The 22,742-nt window shown below is 41.7% G+C and overlaps 1 protein-coding gene across 2 annotated transcripts; it reads left to right on the top strand.

Annotated features, from left to right (window-relative positions):
- The first annotated feature begins 1,041 nt into the window (after window positions 1-1,041).
- On the top strand, window positions 1,042-8,798 carry LOC123103357 (serine/threonine-protein phosphatase 2A 65 kDa regulatory subunit A beta isoform). Of its 2 annotated transcripts, none has more exons than XM_044524914.1 (13): window positions 1,042-1,277; window positions 2,693-3,109; window positions 3,449-3,695; window positions 4,412-4,524; window positions 4,690-4,769; window positions 4,925-5,066; window positions 5,152-5,232; window positions 5,826-5,930; window positions 6,669-6,851; window positions 7,719-7,811; window positions 8,069-8,208; window positions 8,282-8,348; window positions 8,454-8,798. In XM_044524914.1, the coding sequence occupies exons 2-13, from the start codon at window positions 2,717-2,719 to the stop codon at window positions 8,559-8,561; spliced, it is 1,752 nt and encodes a 583-aa protein (XP_044380849.1). In that variant the 5' UTR covers window positions 1,042-1,277; window positions 2,693-2,716; the 3' UTR covers window positions 8,562-8,798. The 2 variants fall into 2 exon arrangements, with proteins under 2 accessions (XP_044380849.1, XP_044380848.1); XM_044524913.1 differs by having other exon boundaries at window positions 8,442-8,798.
- The last annotated feature ends 13,944 nt before the right edge of the window (window positions 8,799-22,742 follow it).

Here is a 22,742-nt window from a genome sequence, read left to right as displayed (position 1 = left end):
AGAATAGATGCAGAAAAAGGAACTACATTGCACATGCTTGCACCTCATCTACTCGCGAGAATATATAGAATTGGAGCAAACAAATAAGTGCACACAAGAGATAAAACATCAATGGAGATTCCTAATGTCTTGACTAATATGTTGTCCTCCAGCTTAAGAAGTACCTACAAGGAAGGGTCAACATACAAAATCACGAGCCGCTCCAATTTATGACGCACACAACTTCATCTTCAACTTGTTAATGATACGTGAACCTCAACGTACCATGTGGTACTGTTGGAGACCATGATGACGTGGTGCACCTGTGACTCGCCAACGTTCTATCATGCGCAACGCCTCCTGGAACGCCTTTGACATCGCATGACAGAAGGTAGGAACACGTTAAGAGCAACCGAGGCAAAACAACGAACAAGTGGCGCCCCTCTTGTAAATATGTAACATTAATATCTTTTGTTATTAAATACAATAGGAGCCTCTCCTGTCGTTTCCTCCTAAAAAATAAAAGAATGTCGCAATTGAATGGTGGTACCACACAATCCAACTCTTCCCGTCAGCGAACTTCTTAATCTACCTGGTCCTACTCTTATTCAAAAGGTTGTGCAATCAGGACCGGTTACTCCTACAATTTTGCCGTCGAGACACGATGGTCTCCGGTTAATGATGTTAGGTCAGTTGAAGGGTAAGGTCGCATGCCGGCGGGATGGTGGCGGCGACAACACACAATAGGGAGGGTGGCAATGGCACCATGGTAGGGCGAAGGTGGTGGCATGCTGGGTGGGAGGGTCTCGATGATCGCGTGGGGGCAGGAGCGTGGCGGCTTCTGCATGCAAGCGAGAGTTGTTGACCTAGCCAGCTCATGGGATCGGGAGGAGAAAAGAAACGGAAGGAGGTAGGAGATATTTTTCATACAAGAGGGTATCGGTCTGCCAAAACAAATCGATGGTGGGAGAGAGATTGCGCCATGGGAGGGGAGGAAAACCGGCTGTGTGTGTGTGGGGAGGGGGGCGTATGAACCTACAAATCCCAACTTTTTCATCTCTGTAAAATAAATAAATAAATCATTCCACCAGTTTCAGCGAGGCGAGTGCAGAAAAGGTCGTTCCACCACCCGGCCCAGCCCAATCCCGTGTGGTGCCTTTACCTCGTTCTCCGGCTCTCCGTCCCATTCCATCCACCGCGTCCAGACACAATCTTACCGGCGACGCCTCGCGACCTCCTCAGCTCCTCACCCCCTTCGCCGCCGCTGCCACCGCGGGGACCCGCTCTGATCCCGTCAGGTGAGATCCCTCGCCCCCATCTGCTCCGCCCCTTCTTCTCCCCGTCGTTAGATCTGCGGTCTGAGCCGGGTCGGCTCGCCCCCGTCGCCCTGGCCCGGCGCATCCGCTCCACTGTCCCGGTCCGGGTGTCGGAAATTAGAATCTGTACGGCGGCCTTCCGGCGTCGATCAAGCTTTTCCTTGTGTATCCGTGGTTCCTCCGCCCAGATCTGCGCCATTTCTGTGGGGTTGCGCTGATCTCGCCCAGATTGGGACGGATCTGGGCAGTCTGTCTGGGTAATTTGGATGTGGGATGATTTTTTTAGACAAGCAGGATGTGGGATGGTTGGGAGAGCTGATACGTTTGTGGCTTGTTGCTTGGATCGTTGTTTTGCCCTAGCTATGCGTCGTGGTTGTACCGCACTCTTTCGTTTCGCTTGGTCTCAGATGGTGCACTCGTACCAGGAAGTTCTAGAAATACACGATTTTTAAGTTATGCTCCCCCCCCCCCACACACACACACACACACAAACATGCTGTGCTTACTATGTTGTATGTTTGTTAGAACGGCGACAATTTGAAAGCATGTAATGTAGAAACTGTACCGGATATTATGGAGATTTCTGTAGTTTCATACGACTTGCTTTGGTCCACTGGCACAACCAACATAAGCTGTATGTTCTGATCCTTGCTTGTAGATCTGTTGATGGGAAAAGAATGATTGCAACCTTGGGAATGCTGCAAAGATTATGATTGTTTGCCCCTGAAACCATTTGTAGACAATAACTTGCATCTTTCTTTGACACTTGGGGAAAGTCAACAAATAATTTATTAGGAAAACAATGCTTTTGCTGTTTGGGTTGTGTAAAGCATATGCTATTTGAAAGTCAACAAATAACTTGCATCTTTCTTTGACCTCTTAAATTTGTTGTGCTGTACGAGACTTTGATTTCTTTTCCTTCAGTGATCATGTCCAGCACGGCAATGAATCCACATTTAACTGATCGTGCAAGTTAAATCAGTCATGTGTTTCAGTGTGCTGCCTTTCTAAACTTTGACCTCTGATATCAATGAAATCTTTGCAGTCATATTAAATAGTGATTGATTTCATGGAAGTGCCCCTGAAATTTTATGCGTCTTCCGTAATTCTCACTTTTGTATTAATATGTTGCTGTGAAACCAATGGTCGTATGTATTGGAGTTGTATGGATGTCTTGAAATTTGTCTATCTTGAAACTATGGTTGTAATAGGTTGACATATCTAAATCCTTTTAAGGGAGGAGATTTGGTTGATCTCTCATTGAAACACCACTCTGCCATTCTCACTTCCTCTTGCCTTTGATCATGCAACATATTTTGTACTACAGGACACATCTGTGTGTGCGCGTACTCAGTTCTAGTGGTCACACTGTCCTAATCTTCTGTCTTGATTTGCAGTTGTAGAAGTAACTGATTAGCCTGATGGCTATGGTCGATGAGCCTCTCTATCCAATTGCCGTGCTGATAGATGAGCTTAAAAATGAAGATATTCAATTGCGCCTGAACTCCATCAGAAGACTTTCCACTATTGCACGGGCACTTGGAGAAGAAAGAACCAGGAAGGAACTGATTCCTTTCCTCAGCGAAAACAATGATGATGAAGATGAGGTGCTTCTTGCAATGGCTGAAGAATTGGGTGTGTTCATTCCTTATGTTGGGGGTGTAGAGCATGCTCATGTTTTGCTCCCACCATTGGAGACATTGTCTACGGTGGAGGAAACTTGTGTCCGAGACAAAGCAGTTGAGTCGTTGTGCCGTATTGGTGCACAGATGAAAGAAAATGACATTGTTGACTATTTCATTGCAGTAGTAAAGGTAATGCATTTATACAGTGAGACATTCAATTGATTGTTGTCAAATATTTGTGGCACTCCTTGACCTCATCATTATATGCCTTCTGTAATATATATGTTTGCATGATATTTCTACTTCTTGCCTTTTAGGTAACTGCGTTTGCATTGTATTCTTCTGTATAGTGACTTGCTCCAACATATGGCTGTTAATTGGAAATACTGCTGTACTCTGTAAAGAAATATAAGACTTTTTAGATATATTTCTTTACAGAGAGAGTACTTAGATAAATGTAGCAATGCAGTTTTATTTTCTGTTGATATCTTTATGCCTGTTCGTTCAACCAGTCTTTACTCTTTTCAGAGGCTAGCGGCTGGTGAGTGGTTTACAGCTCGAGTATCATCCTGTGGTCTTTTCCATATAGCCTATCCAAGTGCCACCGATCCGTTGAAAACAGAACTGAGGACTATTTATGGCCAGTTATGCCAAGATGACATGCCTATGGTCAGAAGGGCAGCTGCATCAAATCTTGGGAAGTTTGCTGCCACTGTTGAACAGAGCCATTTGAAGACAGAAATCATGTCGATCTTTGATGATCTTACCCAAGATGGTACTTTCTTCTACATCTTTGACATACTGTTTAATGAAATAATTCTCTAGTTCAGGCAAATAGTTACCTGTTCAAAAAGTGGAATAGAACACATGTATTGTAGTTTCTGATGTTGCCATCAAACAGTTATTGTGTTCTCTGAATGATTGTGTTTGTAATCATGCGGTCTCCTCATTAATCTGCCGTGGAGATCTTTTATTGATTTGTCAGTGATTGTGCTTACTAGCGTAGTCAGTGATTGTTACATGTAGCTTATCTCTAGCTTTCTTGCAATTAATTTGACATATTTTTTCAAGTACCATTTAGTAGTTTATCTTTTTGTATGGTGGTAGCGCATGTTCCTAATTTTCCGATTCTGCTTTATTATTGTTAATTTATATAGGGTCTCAAGTAGTCCTGTATGGCAGTGTGGTGTAGTACGGTTAGGTTCCTTGTGATTTGTTATGAATCCTTTAGGACTGAAACCAAAAGTATCCTGCTATATTTTATCTTCTTCATTCTGAACATGATATCAGTCTGCCTATGCTCCAAGATATCAAAATAAACTCTTAAAACTCTGGGACTATTCTTTTATACTTGAATGTACCAAAATATCAATATATGTATGAGCCATAAAACTAGCTCCTGGAACTTTCTTGTCCAACATTTTGTACAATGGTAAACGAGTCGAGAGTTGGAGACATTGATTACACGCTGTTATTGGCCTTCATTTGCAGATCAAGATTCAGTACGTTTATTGGCAGTTGAAGGCTGTGCCGCTCTTGGAAAATTGTTAGAACCCCAAGATTGTGTAGCCCATATCCTTCCAGTCATTGTTAATTTCTCCCAGGTACATTACTGACATAACTAATAGTCTTTGTATGGTATTGTTATATAACTTTGTGATTGCTACAGTTTCATGTTACCCAGAACTGCTTATTTGTTTAACTCTGTTGTTAAGTTCATCATCATGGTTGTGCTGCTACTAACACTTGTTCCATAACTCCTCTGTTAGGATAAATCTTGGCGTGTCCGTTATATGGTTGCAAACCAGTTGTATGAGCTCTGCGAGGCAGTTGGCCCCGAGCCTACAAGGTTAGTGACCTTCTTCATCAATTGTAACATACTTGAATTTTTAATATTTGTGAAGTGTATTTTGATTTCCACGGGCTAGTTGTTATATTACATGTAAATACATATATTTAATCTGATTGGTTGATGACTTGATGTGTTCATATATTTGTTAACAGAGCGGACCTGGTGCCTGCATATGTTCGCCTCCTCCGTGATAATGAGGCTGAAGTGCGGATAGCAGCTGCCGGAAAAGTTACGAAGTTCTGTAGGATATTAAGTCCACAGCTTGCAATTCAGCACATTCTGCCGTGTGTTAAGGTGCGGCCGGGGCAGTTACTGAGAATCATTTGTATTCTGCTGCTGTTATTGTCAATAGACTAACTCTTGCCAATTTCATCTGCAGGAATTGTCATCAGATTCGTCTCAGCATGTTCGCTCAGCTTTGGCTTCAGTCATCATGGGAATGGCCCCTGTCTTGGGGAAGGTGCGAGCAATGATGCATCCATAATTCTTGAATTGCCTTTCAGTTTTGCAAACATGTTTACAGACAAATTAATGCTCTTTTACATTTTAATGAATATCCATCTGGTGGCTCTAGACCTATGAATATATTTTATAAATACCTGTTTCCATTATCATTTTACTCTTGTGACCTGCCATATGAAAGTAGTATTCGCCGTTTATACTGAAATTTTAGCGAGACATGGCGCATAATCACTTCTTTGAATTGTTGTTATCCTGGATTTCTCAGCATGTCAGCTAGAACAATGCAGATGTTTTTGGTTTGTGTTCCATATGCACTGGTCCATTTGCCAGTTACATGTACATGTTCTGTGACGGTATTTTGCATCCAGTATCCAAAGACTTGTCCTTTATTTACTCTTCTATTGCTAGTTGCTACAAATCAAATCTGTTTATTTCGTATATCTGTGTGATACTACTATAATTTGTTGCCAATAGTTTCTGCTCTAAATGCAATTACTATCAACAATCCATCATCGTTCTTTGCTGAAGGATGAATTTCGTATATCTTTGTGTGATACTACTATAATTTCGTATATCTTTTGCTTTCTGCAGGATGCTACCATTGAACAACTTCTTCCTATTTTTCTTTCTTTGCTGAAGGATGAATTTCCTGATGTTCGACTGAACATAATCAGCAAGCTTGATCAAGTTAATCAGGTCAGTACTATTTTTGTTTCTTGCTTCTCTTGCAATTAATAGCTGGTTTGTTTGTGAATCTTTGGTACGCTTCCAGCATGATATTCTTTGCTTTACCCCAGTGTAAGTACTATTTTTGTTTCTTGCTTCTCTTGCAATTAATAGCTGGTTTGTTTGTGAATCTTTGGTACGCTTCCAGCATGATATTCTTTGCTTTACCCCAGTGTAACTGAGATTGATCTTACCACTTTGTTTACCCCAAATACAAGGGACATGTGCAAAAGTTGGCTACTATACAACTGAGATGACTCGGTGTTAACCCACTTGCCCTAGGTCTTTATCTGCAACCCCATGGGTCGTAACACTTTGCACTTCCCAATATAATAAGTTTGCGATAAATACATGTCATCTGGCACCAAAATACGTTTCTGAGCGAAGGTCGTACTACCATTCAAAGCCATTTTTACACCAATTCCCCCTTTCACTCCCCCCACCTCCCTTTGGCTATTGCAATTGCCATTAATCAGTATGGACTAAAGTAACACTCGCCGTTAAATGTATCATGTGGTATAATAAAGATGAGTAATGCCATATTTTGCCTGTATTATGGTGAGTGTAACGTTCTGAGAGGACGTACATACGAAAACAGAAGGAGTAGCAGCTATCCCCTTAATCAAGTCTGTTTCTCCTATTGACTGATATTTGCTGTATTTTTCCCTTGGCCATTTCACATTTTCTGATGCTTTTGCAATCTTTCAGGTCATTGGAATTGACTTGCTGTCGCAATCTCTATTGCCGGCTATTGTAGAACTTGCGGAGGATAGGCACTGGAGGGTTCGGCTTGCAATAATTGAGTACATCCCTCTGCTGGCTAGTCAGTTAGGTGTTGGGTTTTTTGATGACAAGCTGGGGGCACTTTGCATGCAATGGTTGGAAGATAAGGTATACACTATTCTGATATCTAAGCACATGTTTGGTTCAAGGTTGATTTTCCCACAGCTAAGGTTAGGCAATGTGTGTATTCCTATAAATGTGGCCAATAAATTAGATTCCAGGAATGGCAAAAGATGGGAAAATTTTGTATTGACACATGGGCCATATGTGACACATGGGCCATATGTATAATAAATTGTGCCAACTAACAAAACACACATCTAAGAAACTGTTGTGCTCCTAAGGTTTTAGGCGTGGCAAAGCCCCTTTGTTTCTTTGATTTTTTTTTGAAATAAACAAAGCAGTACACTGCTGCAATTTTGGCATATGACCTCAAACATTTTGTTCCAGCGTATAGCAGTACATTGCTGCGATTTTGGCATATGACCTCAAACATTTTGTTCCAGCGTATAGCAGTACACTGCTGCGATTTTGGCATATGACCTCAAACATTTTGTTCCAGCGTATAGCAGTACATTGCATGAGGAGCACATGTGATATTTAACAACTTTCACATGTGATTTTCCCCTCATTTACCAGTAATTGACTGAACTCGGTGTTCAGTTTTAGTGAAATTCGATGCACTTTGCCGGTTGGCTTGCATATTTTCTGTAGTCATAAACAAAATGCGGCTTACATCTTTTCTCTGGTTAAGATTGATATACACTCCCTCTGTTCACTATTATATTCTAACTTTATGCTGAATCGGATGTATATAGATACATTTTAGTGTGTTTGTTCACTCATTTCAGTCCGTATGTAGTCCATACCGAAATATCCAAAACATCTTATAATAGTGAACGGAGGGAGTAATAAACAAGAGGCTGTCACTCTACCTATAAATGCAGGAATGGTTAACCAGAGTTTGAATTTCAGGTTTTCTCGATCAGAGAAGCTGCCGCAAACAACTTGAAGCGCCTGGCGGAGGAGTTCGGTCCAGAGTGGGCTATGCAACACATAATTCCTCAGGTTCTTTATTTACTATCTAAACACTAGGCATACTTTAAACATGCACTAAAGCTAGCACACCCGCAGCTAAGCAGGCATCTTGTTGTGGGGTTTCATATTTAAGTCTGAACAGGTTCAATCATTGCTTAGTGAAAAATATTAAAAGTACCTTTTGCATTAATGATGTTTTGATACAGGCTAGAAAATCTGTACTTTTTTTTACTCTGCATACTGGACTAGACCATCTGTCTTGAAAGCTTACATGTTCTATTTTCTAGGTGTTGGAGAAGATAAACAACCCACATTATCTGTATCGCATGACCATCCTGCAAGCTATCTCATTGCTAGCCCCTGTCATGGGTGCAGAAATAACATGCCAAAAGCTGCTCCCTGTCGTCATTAATTCCTCGAAGGACAGGTGAGCGGCAACTAACATAATTGGCAGAACTCAATAATTTTAGTGCTTTGCTGACATACTTCTGAACTTTCAGAGTGCCGAACATCAAGTTCAATGTTGCGAAAGTTCTGCAGTCGCTTGTACCAATCCTTGATCAATCTGTGAGTTCTTCAGTTTCTTCTGCATGATCCCATTTTTGCAGTATAGTTCGGTTTATGGATTATTGGGGAATATCATGAATACTAACTTTGCAGGTTGCTGAGAAGACTGTGAAGCCATGCCTCGTCGAGCTGAGCGAGGACCCTGATGTGGATGTACGATACTATGCAAACCAGGCCCTTCAGGCGTGTGACCAGATCATGATGTCTAGCTAACTAAGCTACTGTCGTCACGGTTCTTTAGAAGCTATTCTTAGTCCAGCTTGGAGTACATGTAATTTACCCTTAAGAGTCTGAGAGTTATTTCTAGCCCAGTAATCTACCTATACTTCCATGCTGATAATGGATGGGCTCTGTTCCCCTTTTGTTGTTATTAATGTTGTATAATTGAGCAACGAGACACGTTGTTTTGATGGTGTGCTTAAATTGATAGTTTGAACTTGATTTCTGTCATTGCATGTGTTGGGTGTGCTTTTACCGAATGCAACCATTGTCCGTTGTTTCTGACTGTACTTTTGTATTTTTAAATTTCTGCTATTATCTTGGAGGTGGATGAAATGCCCATGAATCAACTGGTAACGTGCAAGTACTATTTAATTCAACTTTGTTAATAGCCCATAGTTAAGGTTTCAACAGCTTGACTGTTTTTAGAGCATCTCCAATAGAAAAGATGCAAATTGGAGATGTAAAACAGGAGATGTAAAAATTTACATCTTCAAAAAGTGGCTTTTGCATCTTCAAAGAAGGGCGGACTTCAACAGAAGATGCAAAACGAATATAAAGAGTAACTCCAATAGAAGATGCAAACTAGAGATGTAAAACCGGCGTGTGACTGCTGTTAAGCTGCCGCCAGCCGCATTTGCACATTAAATTTTCATAATTCTATACACTGAAGTGCATCATCGACCATAATTTTAAATACTACAAGTAAAAGTCAATTGTCTCAAACGAAATTGTTGGCCCAACAAATGAAAATGCACACACATTACTCAATTTGCGTCCTCTTTGTTGCCACTAGTGCCATTGTCGAGGGTGGTATGATCATCATCAATGGCTTCTTTCTCGATGTTTTCTTGTGTTGAAGTCTTGTTGCCGCGAACTCCACCATAAGCACATTCATTGCCATCTTCCATGCCGCTCATGTTGGCACCGAAGCCACATCCCATGCCACTCATCATGTTGCCGCTGAAGCCACCTTCCGTGCCGGTCATGTTGCCGCTGAAGCCACTTCCCATTCCACCTCCCATTACTCTGAAGCCACCATCCATGTTGCCACCAAAGCCACCTTCCATGTTTCCACCAGATGCACCATTCATGGCACCACCCATCATGTTCATGTACCCTCCCATTCCACCTCCCATTCCTCCTCCCATGGCACCTTCCATTCCTCCTCCTATTCCTCCTCCCATCATGCTTCTCATGAGCATTTGCTTTTTCATGAGCATTTCATCGCGACAAAGTTCGGCATACGCCTTTGCCTTGGCATCAAGAGTTGATGTGTCCATGAACATAAACTCGAGTGCCTTCTCCTTGACTATCTTCATCTCCTCGGCCGTCGCCTTTCTCTCCTCAACCTCAACCTTTCTCTCCTCGGTCGCCGCCAACCTCTCTTCGGCCGCCGCCCTCTTCTCCTCGGCCGTCGCCCTCTTCTCCTCGGTCGTCGCCCTCCATCACTAGGCTTCACTCCTCCCCTCAATTTCTTTGAGCTTCAACATTTTTTCTTCCGCATACTCTTTCCTAGCCGTGACAATGGCACCAAATCCATCCTTGAGATCATTGTCTCCGGCCTTGGATCCCTTCACTTTCTTAGTTCCATCGGGCCTATATGATTTAGTCACCGAGTGAGGAGTGGGTCTCCTTCTCTCCTCACCCGGGCCATCTTCTTCATCCTCCACCACCACACTTTTCTTCTTCGAAGCATCAAAAACTTCTCTAGTTTGCACTTCTCCTCATCCTTGAGCTCTTTGAAGCAATGATGGAAAGTGAAAACTTCTCCTTTCTTCTTCCTCTTCTCTCCATGGTCGTTCCTCTCTCTAAATAATCCTTGCGCAATCATTTTCTACAAGAAAACAATCAAGATATCATCTTCAAATTAGTGAACATTTCAATATTTGCGGAAAGTAGAGAAAGCACACATGAATAGCAAATGATTATGACCAAGTCACCTTCACCGCAACCACTTGGGTTCATGCGATCAACATTTGCCAAGCAATCCTCCCACTTTTCACATTCGGCATTGATGGCGCCCCAACGTTGACGAAGGGAGTCACTTGAGCGATAGTGGCCGCTAGTGTTATGCGCATCCAAGAAATCCTTGATGTGTTGCCAATATGTGACGACGGATTGGTCGATCCCAATGGTTGCATCTTAAGAGACTTTCTTTCAAGCGATGCAAATCAACACATCTTCGGTGCCGGTATAATTTGCAGTTCTTCCCTTCAAAACAAAGCCCTCATCATCCATGTCAAGATTTTCATCACCATATTGTGACGTTTCATATTCTTGTGATGCACACTCATGTGAATAATCATCATTTGTCACATTTGTGGCGTGCATGAAAGCTTCATCATCGAGACTACAAATGGACGTACACAGAATCAACTACACATTCTATTGGAATCGACAATTGGAACAATAGATAATTGCACAAGATATTTTTTACCTTTGCGACATATCATCGAACATGTTGGATGCGCTTGCCATCGGCATGGACACATCTTTCTTCATGGCCGGTGGCGGCGGTAGAGGAGGTGGATGAGGAGCACCGTGGCCGGATGAGGACGCTATGGTCGGCGACAGCTGCAAATCTCCCGTCGAAGCCGCGTCCGGCTTCGAGATTTTTGGCGACCGAGGTTGGTTCCCCGCCGGGTTGCGGCCCCGCGCCGCCGGCCGCTTCACGCCTCTACCGCGAGGCTTGGCGCTCCCCCTGCTTCTGAAGGAAATATGCCCTAGAGGCAATAATAAAGTTGTTATTTCATATTATCTTATATCATGATAAATGTTTATTATTCATGCTAGAATTGTATTAACCGCAAACTTGATACATGTGTGGATACATAGACAAAACACCGTGTCCCTAGTAAGCCTCTACTAGACTAGCTCGTTAATCAAAGATGGTTAAGTTTCCTAACCATAGACATGTGTTGTCATTTGATGAATGAGATCACATCATTAGGAGAATGATGTGATGGACAAGACCCATCCGTTAGCTTAGCATGTTGATCTTTTAGTTTTATTGCTATTGCTTTCTTCATGTCAAATACATATTCCTTCGACTATGAGATTATGCAACTCCCGGATATCGAAGGAATACCTTGTGTGCTATCAAACGTCACAACGTAACTGGGTGATCATAAAGATGCTCTACAGGTATCTTCGAAGGTGTTTGTTGAGTTGGCATAGATCGAGATTAGGATTTGTCACTTCGAGCATTGGAGAGGTATTTCTGGGCCCTCTCGATAATACACATCATAAGATTGCAAGCAAACGACTAAGGAGTTAGTCACGAGGTGATGTATAATGGAACGAGTAAAGAGACTTGCCAGTAAAGATATTGAACTAGGTATGAAGATACCGATGATCGAATCTCGGGCAAGTAACATACGTATGTTGTCATAACGGTTCGACCGATAAAGATCTTCGTAGAATATGTAGGAGCCAATATGAGCATCCAGGTTCCGCTATTGGTTATTGACCGTAGATGTGTCTCGGTTATGTCTTCATAGTTCTCGAACCCGTAGGGTCAGCACGCTTAACGTTCGTTGATGATATATTATTATATGAGTTATGTGATTAGGTGAACGAATGTTGTTCGGAGTCCCGAATGAGATCACGTACATGACAATAAGTCTCGAAATGGTCGAGAGGTAAAGATTGATATATAGGACGATGGTATTTGGACACCATAAGTGTCCCGGAGGGTACCGGGTACTTATCGGGTCACCGGAATGGAGTTTCGGGCACCCCCGACAAAGATATGGGCCTTATGGGCCAAGTGAGGGAACACACCAGCCCTGGTGCGCCCCTACAGAGGCCAGCCCTATGAGGAGGAGAGGGAAAGAGGGGAGGGCAAGGAAAGTGTGGATTAGGATCCCTACTTTCTTCCCTCTCCCCCCTCTTTCCTCCCCCTCGATTATATATGGCAGGGGGCGCGCTCGGCTTGGGAGGGACTCCAAGTAGGATTCCTCCTACTTGGGAGCCTCCTATGGCTGCTCCTCCCTCCCTCCCACCTATATATATATTAGGAGGGGGGCGCCTAGCATACACCAATAATTGTTAGCCATGTGCGGCGCCCCCCTCCACAGTTTACGCCTCCGGTCATATCTTCGTAGTGCTTAGGCGAAGCCCTGCACGGATCACTTCACCATCACCGTCACCACACTGTCGTGCTGACAGAACTCATCTACTTCCTTGACACTTTGTTGGATCAAGAGTTTGAGGGATGTGTGCAGAATTCGGAGGTACCATACGTTCGGTGCTTGATCGGTCGGAACGAGAAGAAGTTCGACTACATTAACCGTGTTGTCAAACGCTTCCGCTTTCGGTCTACGAGGGAACATGGACACACTCTCCCCCTCTCATTGCTATGCATCTCCTAGATAGATCTTGCGTGAGCGTAGGGATTTTTTTGAAATTACATGCTACGTTCCCTAATAGTGGCATCCGAGCCAGGTCTATGCGTAGATGATATGCACAAGTAGAACACAAAGAGTTGTGGGTGTTGATCATCATACTGCTTACCATCAATGTCTTATTTTGATTCGGCAAAATTGTTGGATGAAGCGGCCCGGACCAACTTTGCATGACCACGTTCATAAGACCGATTGCACCGACAAACATGCAACTAAGTTTTGCATAAAGGTGGCTGGCGGGTGTCTGTTTCTACAACTTTAGTTGAATCAAATTTGACTACGGCCGGTCCTTGTTGAAGGTTAAAACAACAAACTTGATAAATCATCATTGTGGTTTTGATGCGTATGTAAGAACGGTTCTTGCTAGAAGCCCATAGCAGCCACGTAAAACTTGCAACAACGAAGTAGAGGACATTTAACTTGTTTTTGCAGGGCATGTTGTGATGTGATATGGTCAAGACATGATGTGATATACGTTATTGTATGAGATAAAAGTTACTGCCAACTGGCAGGAGCCTTATTGTTGTCTTTTTATTGTATGAAATGCAAACGCCATGTAATTGCTTTACTTTATCACTATGCGTTAGCGATAGTTGTAGAAGCAATAGTTGGCGAGACGACCACGACGCTACGATGGAGATCAAGGTGTCAAGCCAGTGACGATGGAGATCATAACGGTGCTTTGGAGATGGAGATCAAAGGCACAAGATGATGATGGCCATATCATGTCACATATTTTGATTGCATGTGATGTTTATCTTTTATGCACCTTATTTTTCTTAGTACAGCGGTAGCATTATAAGATGACCCCTTACTAAAATTTCAAGGTATGAGTGTTCTCCCTGAGTATGCGCCGTTGCGACACTTCGTCATGCTGAGACACCATGTGATGATCGGGTGTGATAAGCTCTATGTTCACATACAACGTGTGCAAGACAGTTTTGCACCTGCAGAGTACTCGGGTTAAACTTGACGAGCCTAGCATGTACAAACATGGCCTCGGAACACTGGAGACCGAAAGGTCGAACATGAATCATATAGTAGATATGATCAACATAGAGATGTTCACCATTGAAGACTACTCCATCTCAAGTGATGATCAGACATGGTTTAGTTGATTTGGATCACGTAATCATTTAGATGACTCGAGGGATGTCTATCTAAGTGGGAGTTCTTAAGTAATATGATTAATTGAACTTAATTTATCATGAACTTACTCCTGATAGTATTTGCATATCTTGTTGTAGATCAATAGCTCGCGTATAGCTCCCCTGTTTAATTTTTGATATGTTCCTAGAGAAAACTAAGTTGAAAGATGATAGTAGCAATGATGCGGACTGGGTCCGTAATCTGAGGATTATCCTCATTGCTGCACAGAAGAATTATGTCCTTAATGCACCACTAGGTGACGAACCTGTTGCAGGAGCAGATGCAGATGTTATGAACATTTTGCAAGCTCGGTATGATGACTACTTGATAGTTTAGTGCACCATGCTTTATGGCTTAGAACTGGGACTTCAAAAATGTTTTGAACGCCATGGAGCATATGAGATGTTCCAAGAAGCTGAAAATGATATTTCAGACTCATGCCCGTGTTAAGAGGTATGAGACCTCTGACAAGTACTTTGCCTACAAGATGGAGGAGAATAGCTCGGCTAGTGAGCATGTGCTTAGAATGTCTGGGTACTACAATCGCTTGAATCAAGTGGGAGTTAATCTTCCAGATAAGATAATGATTGACAGAGTTCTCTAGTCACTATCACCAAGTTACTAGAACTTTGTGATGAACTATAATATGCAAGGGATGATGAAAACGATTTCCAAGCTCTTCGCGATGCTAAAATCAGCGAAGGTAGAAATCAAGAAATAGCATCAAGTGTTGATGGATAACAAGACCACTAGTTTCAAGAAAAAGGGCAAGGGAAAGAAAGGGAAACTTAAAAAGAATGGCAAGAAAGTTGCCACTCCCATGAAGAAGCCCAAAGCTAGACCCAAGCCTGAAACTGAGTGCTTCTACTGCAAAGGCAATGGTCACTGGAAGTGGAACTGCCCTAGATACTTGGCGGATAAGAAGGATGACAAAGTGAACGAAGGTATATTTGATATACATGTTACTCATGTGTACTTTACTAGTGTTTATAGCAACCCCTCGGTATTTGATACTGGTTCAGTTGCTAAGAATAGTAACTCGAAACAAGAGTTGCAAAATAAACAAAGACTATTTAAGGACGAGGTGTCGATGTGTGTTGGAAGTAATTCCAAGGTTGATACGATCACCATCACACACTCCCTCTACCATTGGGATTAGAATTGAACCTAAATAAATGTTATTTGGTGTTTGCGTTGAGCATTAATATAATTAGATCATGTTTATTGCAATATGGTTATTCATTTAAGTCAGAGAATAATTGTTGTTATGTTTATATGAATAAAACCTCCTATGGTCATACACCCAATGTGAATGGTTTATTGAATCTCGATCGTAGTGATACACATATTCATAATATTGATGCCAAAAGATGCAAAGTTGATAATGATCGTGCAACATATTTGTGGCACTGCTGTTTAGGTCATATTGGTGTAAAACGCATGAAGAAACTCCATGCAGATGCAATTTTGGAATCACTTGATTATGAATCATTTGATACTTGCGAACCATGCCTCATGGGCACGATGACTAAAACTCCGTTCTCCAGAACGATGGAGCGAGCTAATGACTTATTGGAAATAATACATACCGATGTATGTGGTTCGATGAGTGTTGAAGCTCACGGCGGGTATCGTTATTTTCTAACCTTCATAGATGATTTAAGTAGATATGGGTATATCTACTTAATGAAACACAAGCCTGAAATGTTTGAAAAGTTTAAAGAATTTCAGAGTGAAGTGGAGAATCATCGTAACAAGAAAATAAAGTTTCTACGATCTGATCGTGGAGGCGAATATTTGAGTTACGAGTTTGGCCTTCATTTAAAACAATATGGAATAGTTTCACAACTCACACCACCTGGAACACCATAGCGTAATGGTGTGTCCGAACGTCGTAACCATACTTTATTAGATATGGTGCGATCTATGATGTCTCTTACCAATTTACCACTATCGTTTTGGGGTTATGCATTAGAGACAGTTGCATTCACGTTAAATAGGGCAGCATCTAAATACATTGAGACGACACCGTATGAACTACGGTTTGGCAAGAAACCAAAGCTGTCATTTCTTAAAGTTTGGGGTTGCGATGCTTATGTGAAAAAGCTTCAACGTGATAAGCTCGAACCCAAATCGGAGAAATGCGTCTTCATAGGATACCCAAAAGAAACTGTTGGGTACACCTTCTATCACAGATCCAAAGGCAAGATTTTTGTTGCTAAGAATGGTTCCTTTCTAGAGAAGGAGTTTCTCTCGAAAGAAGTGAGTGGGAGGAAAGTAGAACTTGATGAGGTAATTGTACCTTCTCTCGAATTGGAGAGTAGTTCATCACAGAAAACCGTTCCCATGATGCCTACACCAACTAGAGAGGAAGCTAATGATAATGATCATGAAACTTCAGATCAAGTTACTACTGAACCTCGTAGGTCAACCAGAGCATGTTATGCACCAGAGTGGTATGGTAATCCTGTTCTGGAAGTCATGTTACTAGACCATGACGAACCTACGAGCTATGAAGAAGCTATGATGAGCCCCTATTCCGACAGATGGCTTGAGACCATGAAATCTGAGATAGGATCCATGTATGAGAACAAATTGTGGACTTTGATGGACTTGCCCAATGATCGGCAAGCCATTGAGAATAAATGGATCTTCAAGAGGAAGACATACACTAATGGTAGTGCTACTATCTACAAAGCTCGACTTGTCACAAAAGGTTTTCAACAAGTTCAACGTGTTGACTACGATGAGATTTTCTCACTCGCAGCGATGCTTAAGTCTATCCGAATCATGTTAGCAATTGCCGCATTTTATGAAATATGGCAAATGGATGTCAAAACTGCACTCCTTAATGGATTTCTTAAAGAAGAGTTGTATATGATGCAACCAAAAGGTTTTGTCGATCCTAAAGGTGCTAACAAAGTGTGCAAGCTCCAGCAATCCATTTATGGACTGGTGCAAGCTTCTCGGAGTTGGAATATACGCTTTGATAAGGTGATCAAAGCATATGGTTTTATAAAGATCTTCGTAGTATATGTAGGATCCAATATGAGCATCCATGTTCCGCTATTGACTATTGACCGGAGAGGTGTCTCGGTCATCTCTACATAGTTCTCGAACCCGTAGGGTCCGCACGCTTAACGTTCGATGACGATATTGTGTTATAGGAGTTATGTAATTTGGTGATCAAATGTTGTTCGGAGTCCTAGATGAGATCACGGACATGCTGAGGATTCTCGAAATGGTCGAGAGGTAAAGATTGATATATAGGACGATAGTATTCGTACATCGGAAGTGTTCCAGAGGGTACCGAGTACATATCGGGTCACCGGAAGGGGTTCCGGGCACCCCCGACAAAAGATATGGGCCTAATGGGCCAAGAGGGGGAACACACCAGCCACCAGAGGCTGGTATGCCCCCCATATGGGCCAAACCAGAGGAGAAGGAAAGAGGGGAAGGGAGAAGGAAAGGGGAGGGATCCTGCCTCCGCCTTCCTTCCCTCCTCCCTCCTCTTTCCTCCCCCCTTCGACAGATAAGGAGGGGGGGGGGCGGCCATGGGGAGACCCCAAATAGGATTCGACCTACTTGGGCGCCTCCTTGGCTGCCTCCCCTCTCCCTCCCACCTATATATATGTGGGGGGTGCCCCTAGCACACCCCGGACAATTGTTAGCCGTGTGCAGCGCCCCCCTACACCGTTTACTCCGACGGTCATAGTTTCGTAGTGCTTAGGCGAAGCCCTACGAGGATCACTTCACCATCACCGTCACCACACCATCGTGTTGACGGAAATCATCTACTACCTCGACGTCTTGCTGGATCAAGAAGACGAGGGACGTCACCGAGCTGAACGTGTGCAGAACGCGGAGGTGCCGTGCGTTTGGTACTTGATCGGTTGAAGCACGAAGAAGTTCGACTACATCAACCACGTTAAGAAACGGTTCTGCTTACGGTCTACGAGGGTACATAGACACACTCTCCCCCTCATTGCTATGCATCTCCATGTATAGATCATTGCGTGTGCGTAGAATTTTTTTGTTTTCATGCAACGTTTCCCAACAGTGGCATCATGAGCCAGGTCTATGCGTAGATGATTGATGTCTACTATGCAACTTTATTCTTGTAGACACATCTTGGGCCTCCAAGCACAGAGTTTTGTAGGACAGTAGCAATTTTCCCTCAAGTGGATGACCTAAGGTTTATCAATCCGTGGGAGGCATAGGATGAAGACGGCCTATCTCAACCAACCCTGCAACCAAATAATAAAAAGTCTCTTGTGTCCCCAACATACCAAATACAATGGTAATTTGTATAGGTGCACTAGTTCGATGAAGAGATGGTGATACAAGTGTAATATGGATAGTAGATATTGATTTTTTAATAAGAATAAAAAATAGCAAGGTAGCAATTGATAAAACGGAGCACAAATGGTATTTGCAATGCTTTAAAATGAGGCCTAGGGTCCATACTTTCACTAGTGAAATCCCTCAACAATGCTAATATAATTGGATCATATAACCACCCCTCAACGTGCAATGAAGAATCACTCCAAAGTTCCTATCTAGCGGAGAACATAAGAAGAAATTGTTTGTAGGGTATGGAACCACCTCGAAGCTATTCTTTCCGATCGATCTATCCAAGAGTTCGTACTAAAATAACACCAAATAATTTCAGATTCATAATACTCAATCCAACACAAAGAACCTCAAAGAGTTCCCCAATATTTATACCGGAGAAACAAAGACAAGAACGTGCATCAACCCCTATGCGTAGATTACCCCAATGTCACCTCAGGAATCCCCGAGTTGAGTGCCAAAACATATATCAAGTGAATAAAAATAATACCCCACTGTCACCATGGGTATTCATATGCAAGACATATATCAAGTGCTCTCAAATCCATAAAAGTATTCAATCCGATAAAACAAAATCTCAAAGGGAAAACTCAATTCATCACAACAAGATAGAGAGGGGAAAACACCATATGATCCAACTATACTAACAAAGTCCCCGATACATCAAGGTCGTGCCATCAAGAACACTAGAGAGAGAGAGAGAGATTAAACACATAGCTACTGTCCCTCAGCCCCGAGGGTGGACTACTCCCTCCGCATCATGGTGGCCGCCTGGATGATGAAGATGGCCACCGGTGATGATTTCCCCTCCGGCGGAGTGCTGGAACGGGGTCTACATTGGTTTCTCATGGCTATAGAGGCTTGCGGCTACGGAAGTTCTGATCTAGGGTAACCCTGAGGGTTTTTGGAATATTTGGCAATTTATAGGGCAAAGAGGCGGTGCGGGAGGCCACCGAGGTGGGCACAACCCATCGGGGCGCGTGGGTTGTGCCCCCTCGCCCCCAGGTGCTGCTCTGGCCCATTGGATGTCTTCCGGTCCATAAAAAATCCACAAAAAGTTTCGCGGTGTTTGGACTCCGTTTGATATTGATTTCCTGCGATGTAAAAAACAAGCAAAAAAGAGCAACCGACACTGGGCACTGGGTCAATAGGTTAGTCCCAAAAAATGATATAAAGTTGCTCTAAAATGATTATAAAACATCCAGGAATGATAATATAACAACATGAATACTTTATAAATTATAGATACGTTGAAGACGTATCAACGTCCCCAAGCTTAATTCCTACTCGTCCTCGAGTAGGTAAATGATAAAAGAAATAATTTATGAAGTGTGAATGCTAGAAAATCGCACAAGTTTGATCAATGACAATTTCAATCACTTTTCCTAGCATCATAACAACAATTCTTTCTTATAAAACTTCTCATGTTAAAGTAGCAACCAATTCACATGTTAAGGTTCAAACAATGAATTCTCTCGAAACTCAACAACCTATGTTCTCAGCCACCAAGCAATTGCAATTCAACTTATTCAACAAAGTCTAAGTAAGAGCTCCACATACTCAACCATCATATAGTCTTCTATTATTGCTAACACTCACCGCATACACATGAGGAAAACATTTCAATCGGACACATAGAAAGATAGGGGATTATAATTTCGCGTCCCAATGTATTCCCCTCAAGGGCGATGTCAACAATAATAACTCATGCTACCCATATCCAACTGGATATATGTGACTAGAGCTTTCCTCACCACATGATGCTTGCCAAAAGAGAAAAATAAAAAGGAATAGAGGGAAAAACTTTGACTCTTGCATTAAAGTAAATACATAAAAGTAAAAGGTAGGCCCTTCGCAGAGGGAAGGAGAGGTTGCAATGCGCTTTTTGTTTGTATGCTCAATCCCTTAGCGCAAAAGAACAACATGTTATATCGCCCCTTATGATAGCAACCTTTATCATGCAGTCTGTCGCTTTTATTCTTTGCCATCACAAGTTCGTACAACGCTCAATTTTCTCTTACACTAAATGATCTAACACTTTTAGAAGCAATTTTTATTGCCTTATTGCACCGATGACAACTTACTTGAAGGATCTTACCCAATCCTTAGGTAGGTATGGTGGACTCTTGAAAATAAGATTTGGGTTTAAGGGTTTTTGGATGCACAAGTAGTATCTCTACTTGGTGCATAATTTTTGGCTAGCAAAGATGGGGGGCAAGCACCACATGTTGAAGGATCTATGACAATATAACTTCTACGTGAATATGAACAAACATAAATCATTACGTTGTCTTCCTTGTCCAACGTCAACAATTTTGGCATATAATATTTTGATGGGGGCTCACAATCAAAAAAGATTTCCAAGATAGTGTATTTGCATGTGAAAGTTCTCTTCCTTCTACTAATCATTCATGAATTGCTTGTATGACTAATATTGTGATTTTCAAGCTTCAAAAGATTTCACTTTCTAAACCCAATGTGAAGCTACCACTAGGCATGATATGAACATATAATTTCAGCTTCACTATATTCAATTTATTCAACAATTTACTCATAGGATATAAGTGAAGCACAAGAGTAAATGACAAGCTACTCCAAAAAGATATAAGTGAAGATCAAACGAGTAGTTAAGTAAATGGGTAGCTATTTGGGGACTCTCTTATTTGAAAACTTTCAGATCTAAGTATTTTATTAAAACAGCAAGCAAAACAAAACAAAATTACATTCCAAGAATAGCACAACTCATGTGAAGAAGCAAAAACTTAGGCGCAACCGAGGCTAACCGATAATTGTTGACGAAGAAAGGTGGGATGCCTACCGGGGCATCCCCAAGCTTAGATGTTTGAGACTTCTTGGAATATTAACTTGGGATGCCTTGGGCATCCCCAATCTTGAGCTCTTGTGTCTTATTCATTCTTCTCATAACACGGTTTCCCTAATTATTAAAACTTCATCCACACAAAACTCAACAAGAACCCGTGAGATAAGTTAGTATAAACCAATGCAAAACCCTTATCATTCTCTACTATAGCAAATCACTAAAATTATTATTAAACATTGCATACTAAATGCCTCTGCATATTTAATAGTTCTATCCTCAAATAGAATCATTAAACAAGAAAACATATGCAAACAATGCAACCATAACAGCAATCTGCCAAAACAGTACAGTCTGTAAAGAATGCAAGAACAATCATACTTATGTAACTCCAAAAATTATGAAAATTTACCACACCGTAGAAAATTTTGCATATCTTATTGTTCAAAAAGTTTCAACATTTAATCACATTCTGACTTTTCTAGAGAATTTTTGCAACAACGATGAACTTTCTGTTTTCAAACAGCAACATGTAGACTTGTAAAATAAGCATAGTAAAGGCTATCATTGCCACTTTTATTGAAATAAAACATGCAAATCATTACTCTAAATAACAGAAAGCAAACACTTAAAAAAATAAAATGACACTCCAAGTAAAACTCATATCATGTGACAAATGAAAATATAGCCCCAAGTGAGGTTACCGATATTGTTGGAGACGAAAGAGGGGATGCCTTCCGGGGCATCCCCAAGCTTAGTTGCTTGGATCTTCCTTGAATATTACCTTGGGGATGCCTTGGGAATCCCCAAGATTAGGGTCTTGTCACTCCTTGTTCTCCTCATATCGATATCTCACCCAAAACTTGAAAACTTCAATCACACAAAACTTAACGGAACTTCGTGAGATAGGTTAGTATGATAAAGAGAAAACCATTCACTTTTGGTACTGTCAAAGACAAGATTCATAATTGTTCTCACGCAATGACTACTGTAGCATATCATTTCCACAATTTATATTGAGCAATATAAGCCAAAGAAACTAGAAAACAAGCAAACAATGCATTGAAAACAAAATCTGTCAAAAACAGAACAGTCTGTAGTAATCTGTACTCCAACCATACTTCTGCTACTCCAAAAATTCTGAAAAATTAGGAAAACTCGGGAAATTTGTCTATTAATATTCTACAAAAAGAATCAGTATTTTACCACGCTTCTGTTAAAAATTAGAATTATTTTCCCGAGCACAAAAGTTTCTGTTTTTCAGCAAGATCAAATCAACTATCACCATAGACCATCCCAAAGGTCTTACTTTGCACTTTATCGAAACAAAAGCAATAAAAAAAATATTACTACAGTAGCCTAGTCATACGAACACACAAAAACAGTAGGTAAAAGTGTTGGGTTGTCTCCCAACAAGCGCTTTTCTTTAATGCCTTTTAGCTAGGC

The sequence above is a fragment of the Triticum aestivum genome, chromosome 5A (assembly GCF_018294505.1).
Source record: "Triticum aestivum cultivar Chinese Spring chromosome 5A, IWGSC CS RefSeq v2.1, whole genome shotgun sequence".
NCBI classification, from domain to species: Eukaryota; Viridiplantae; Streptophyta; class Magnoliopsida; order Poales; family Poaceae; genus Triticum; species Triticum aestivum.
The sequence above is the reverse complement of the archived record's forward strand: the minus strand, read 5'-3'. Positions and strand labels throughout refer to the sequence as shown.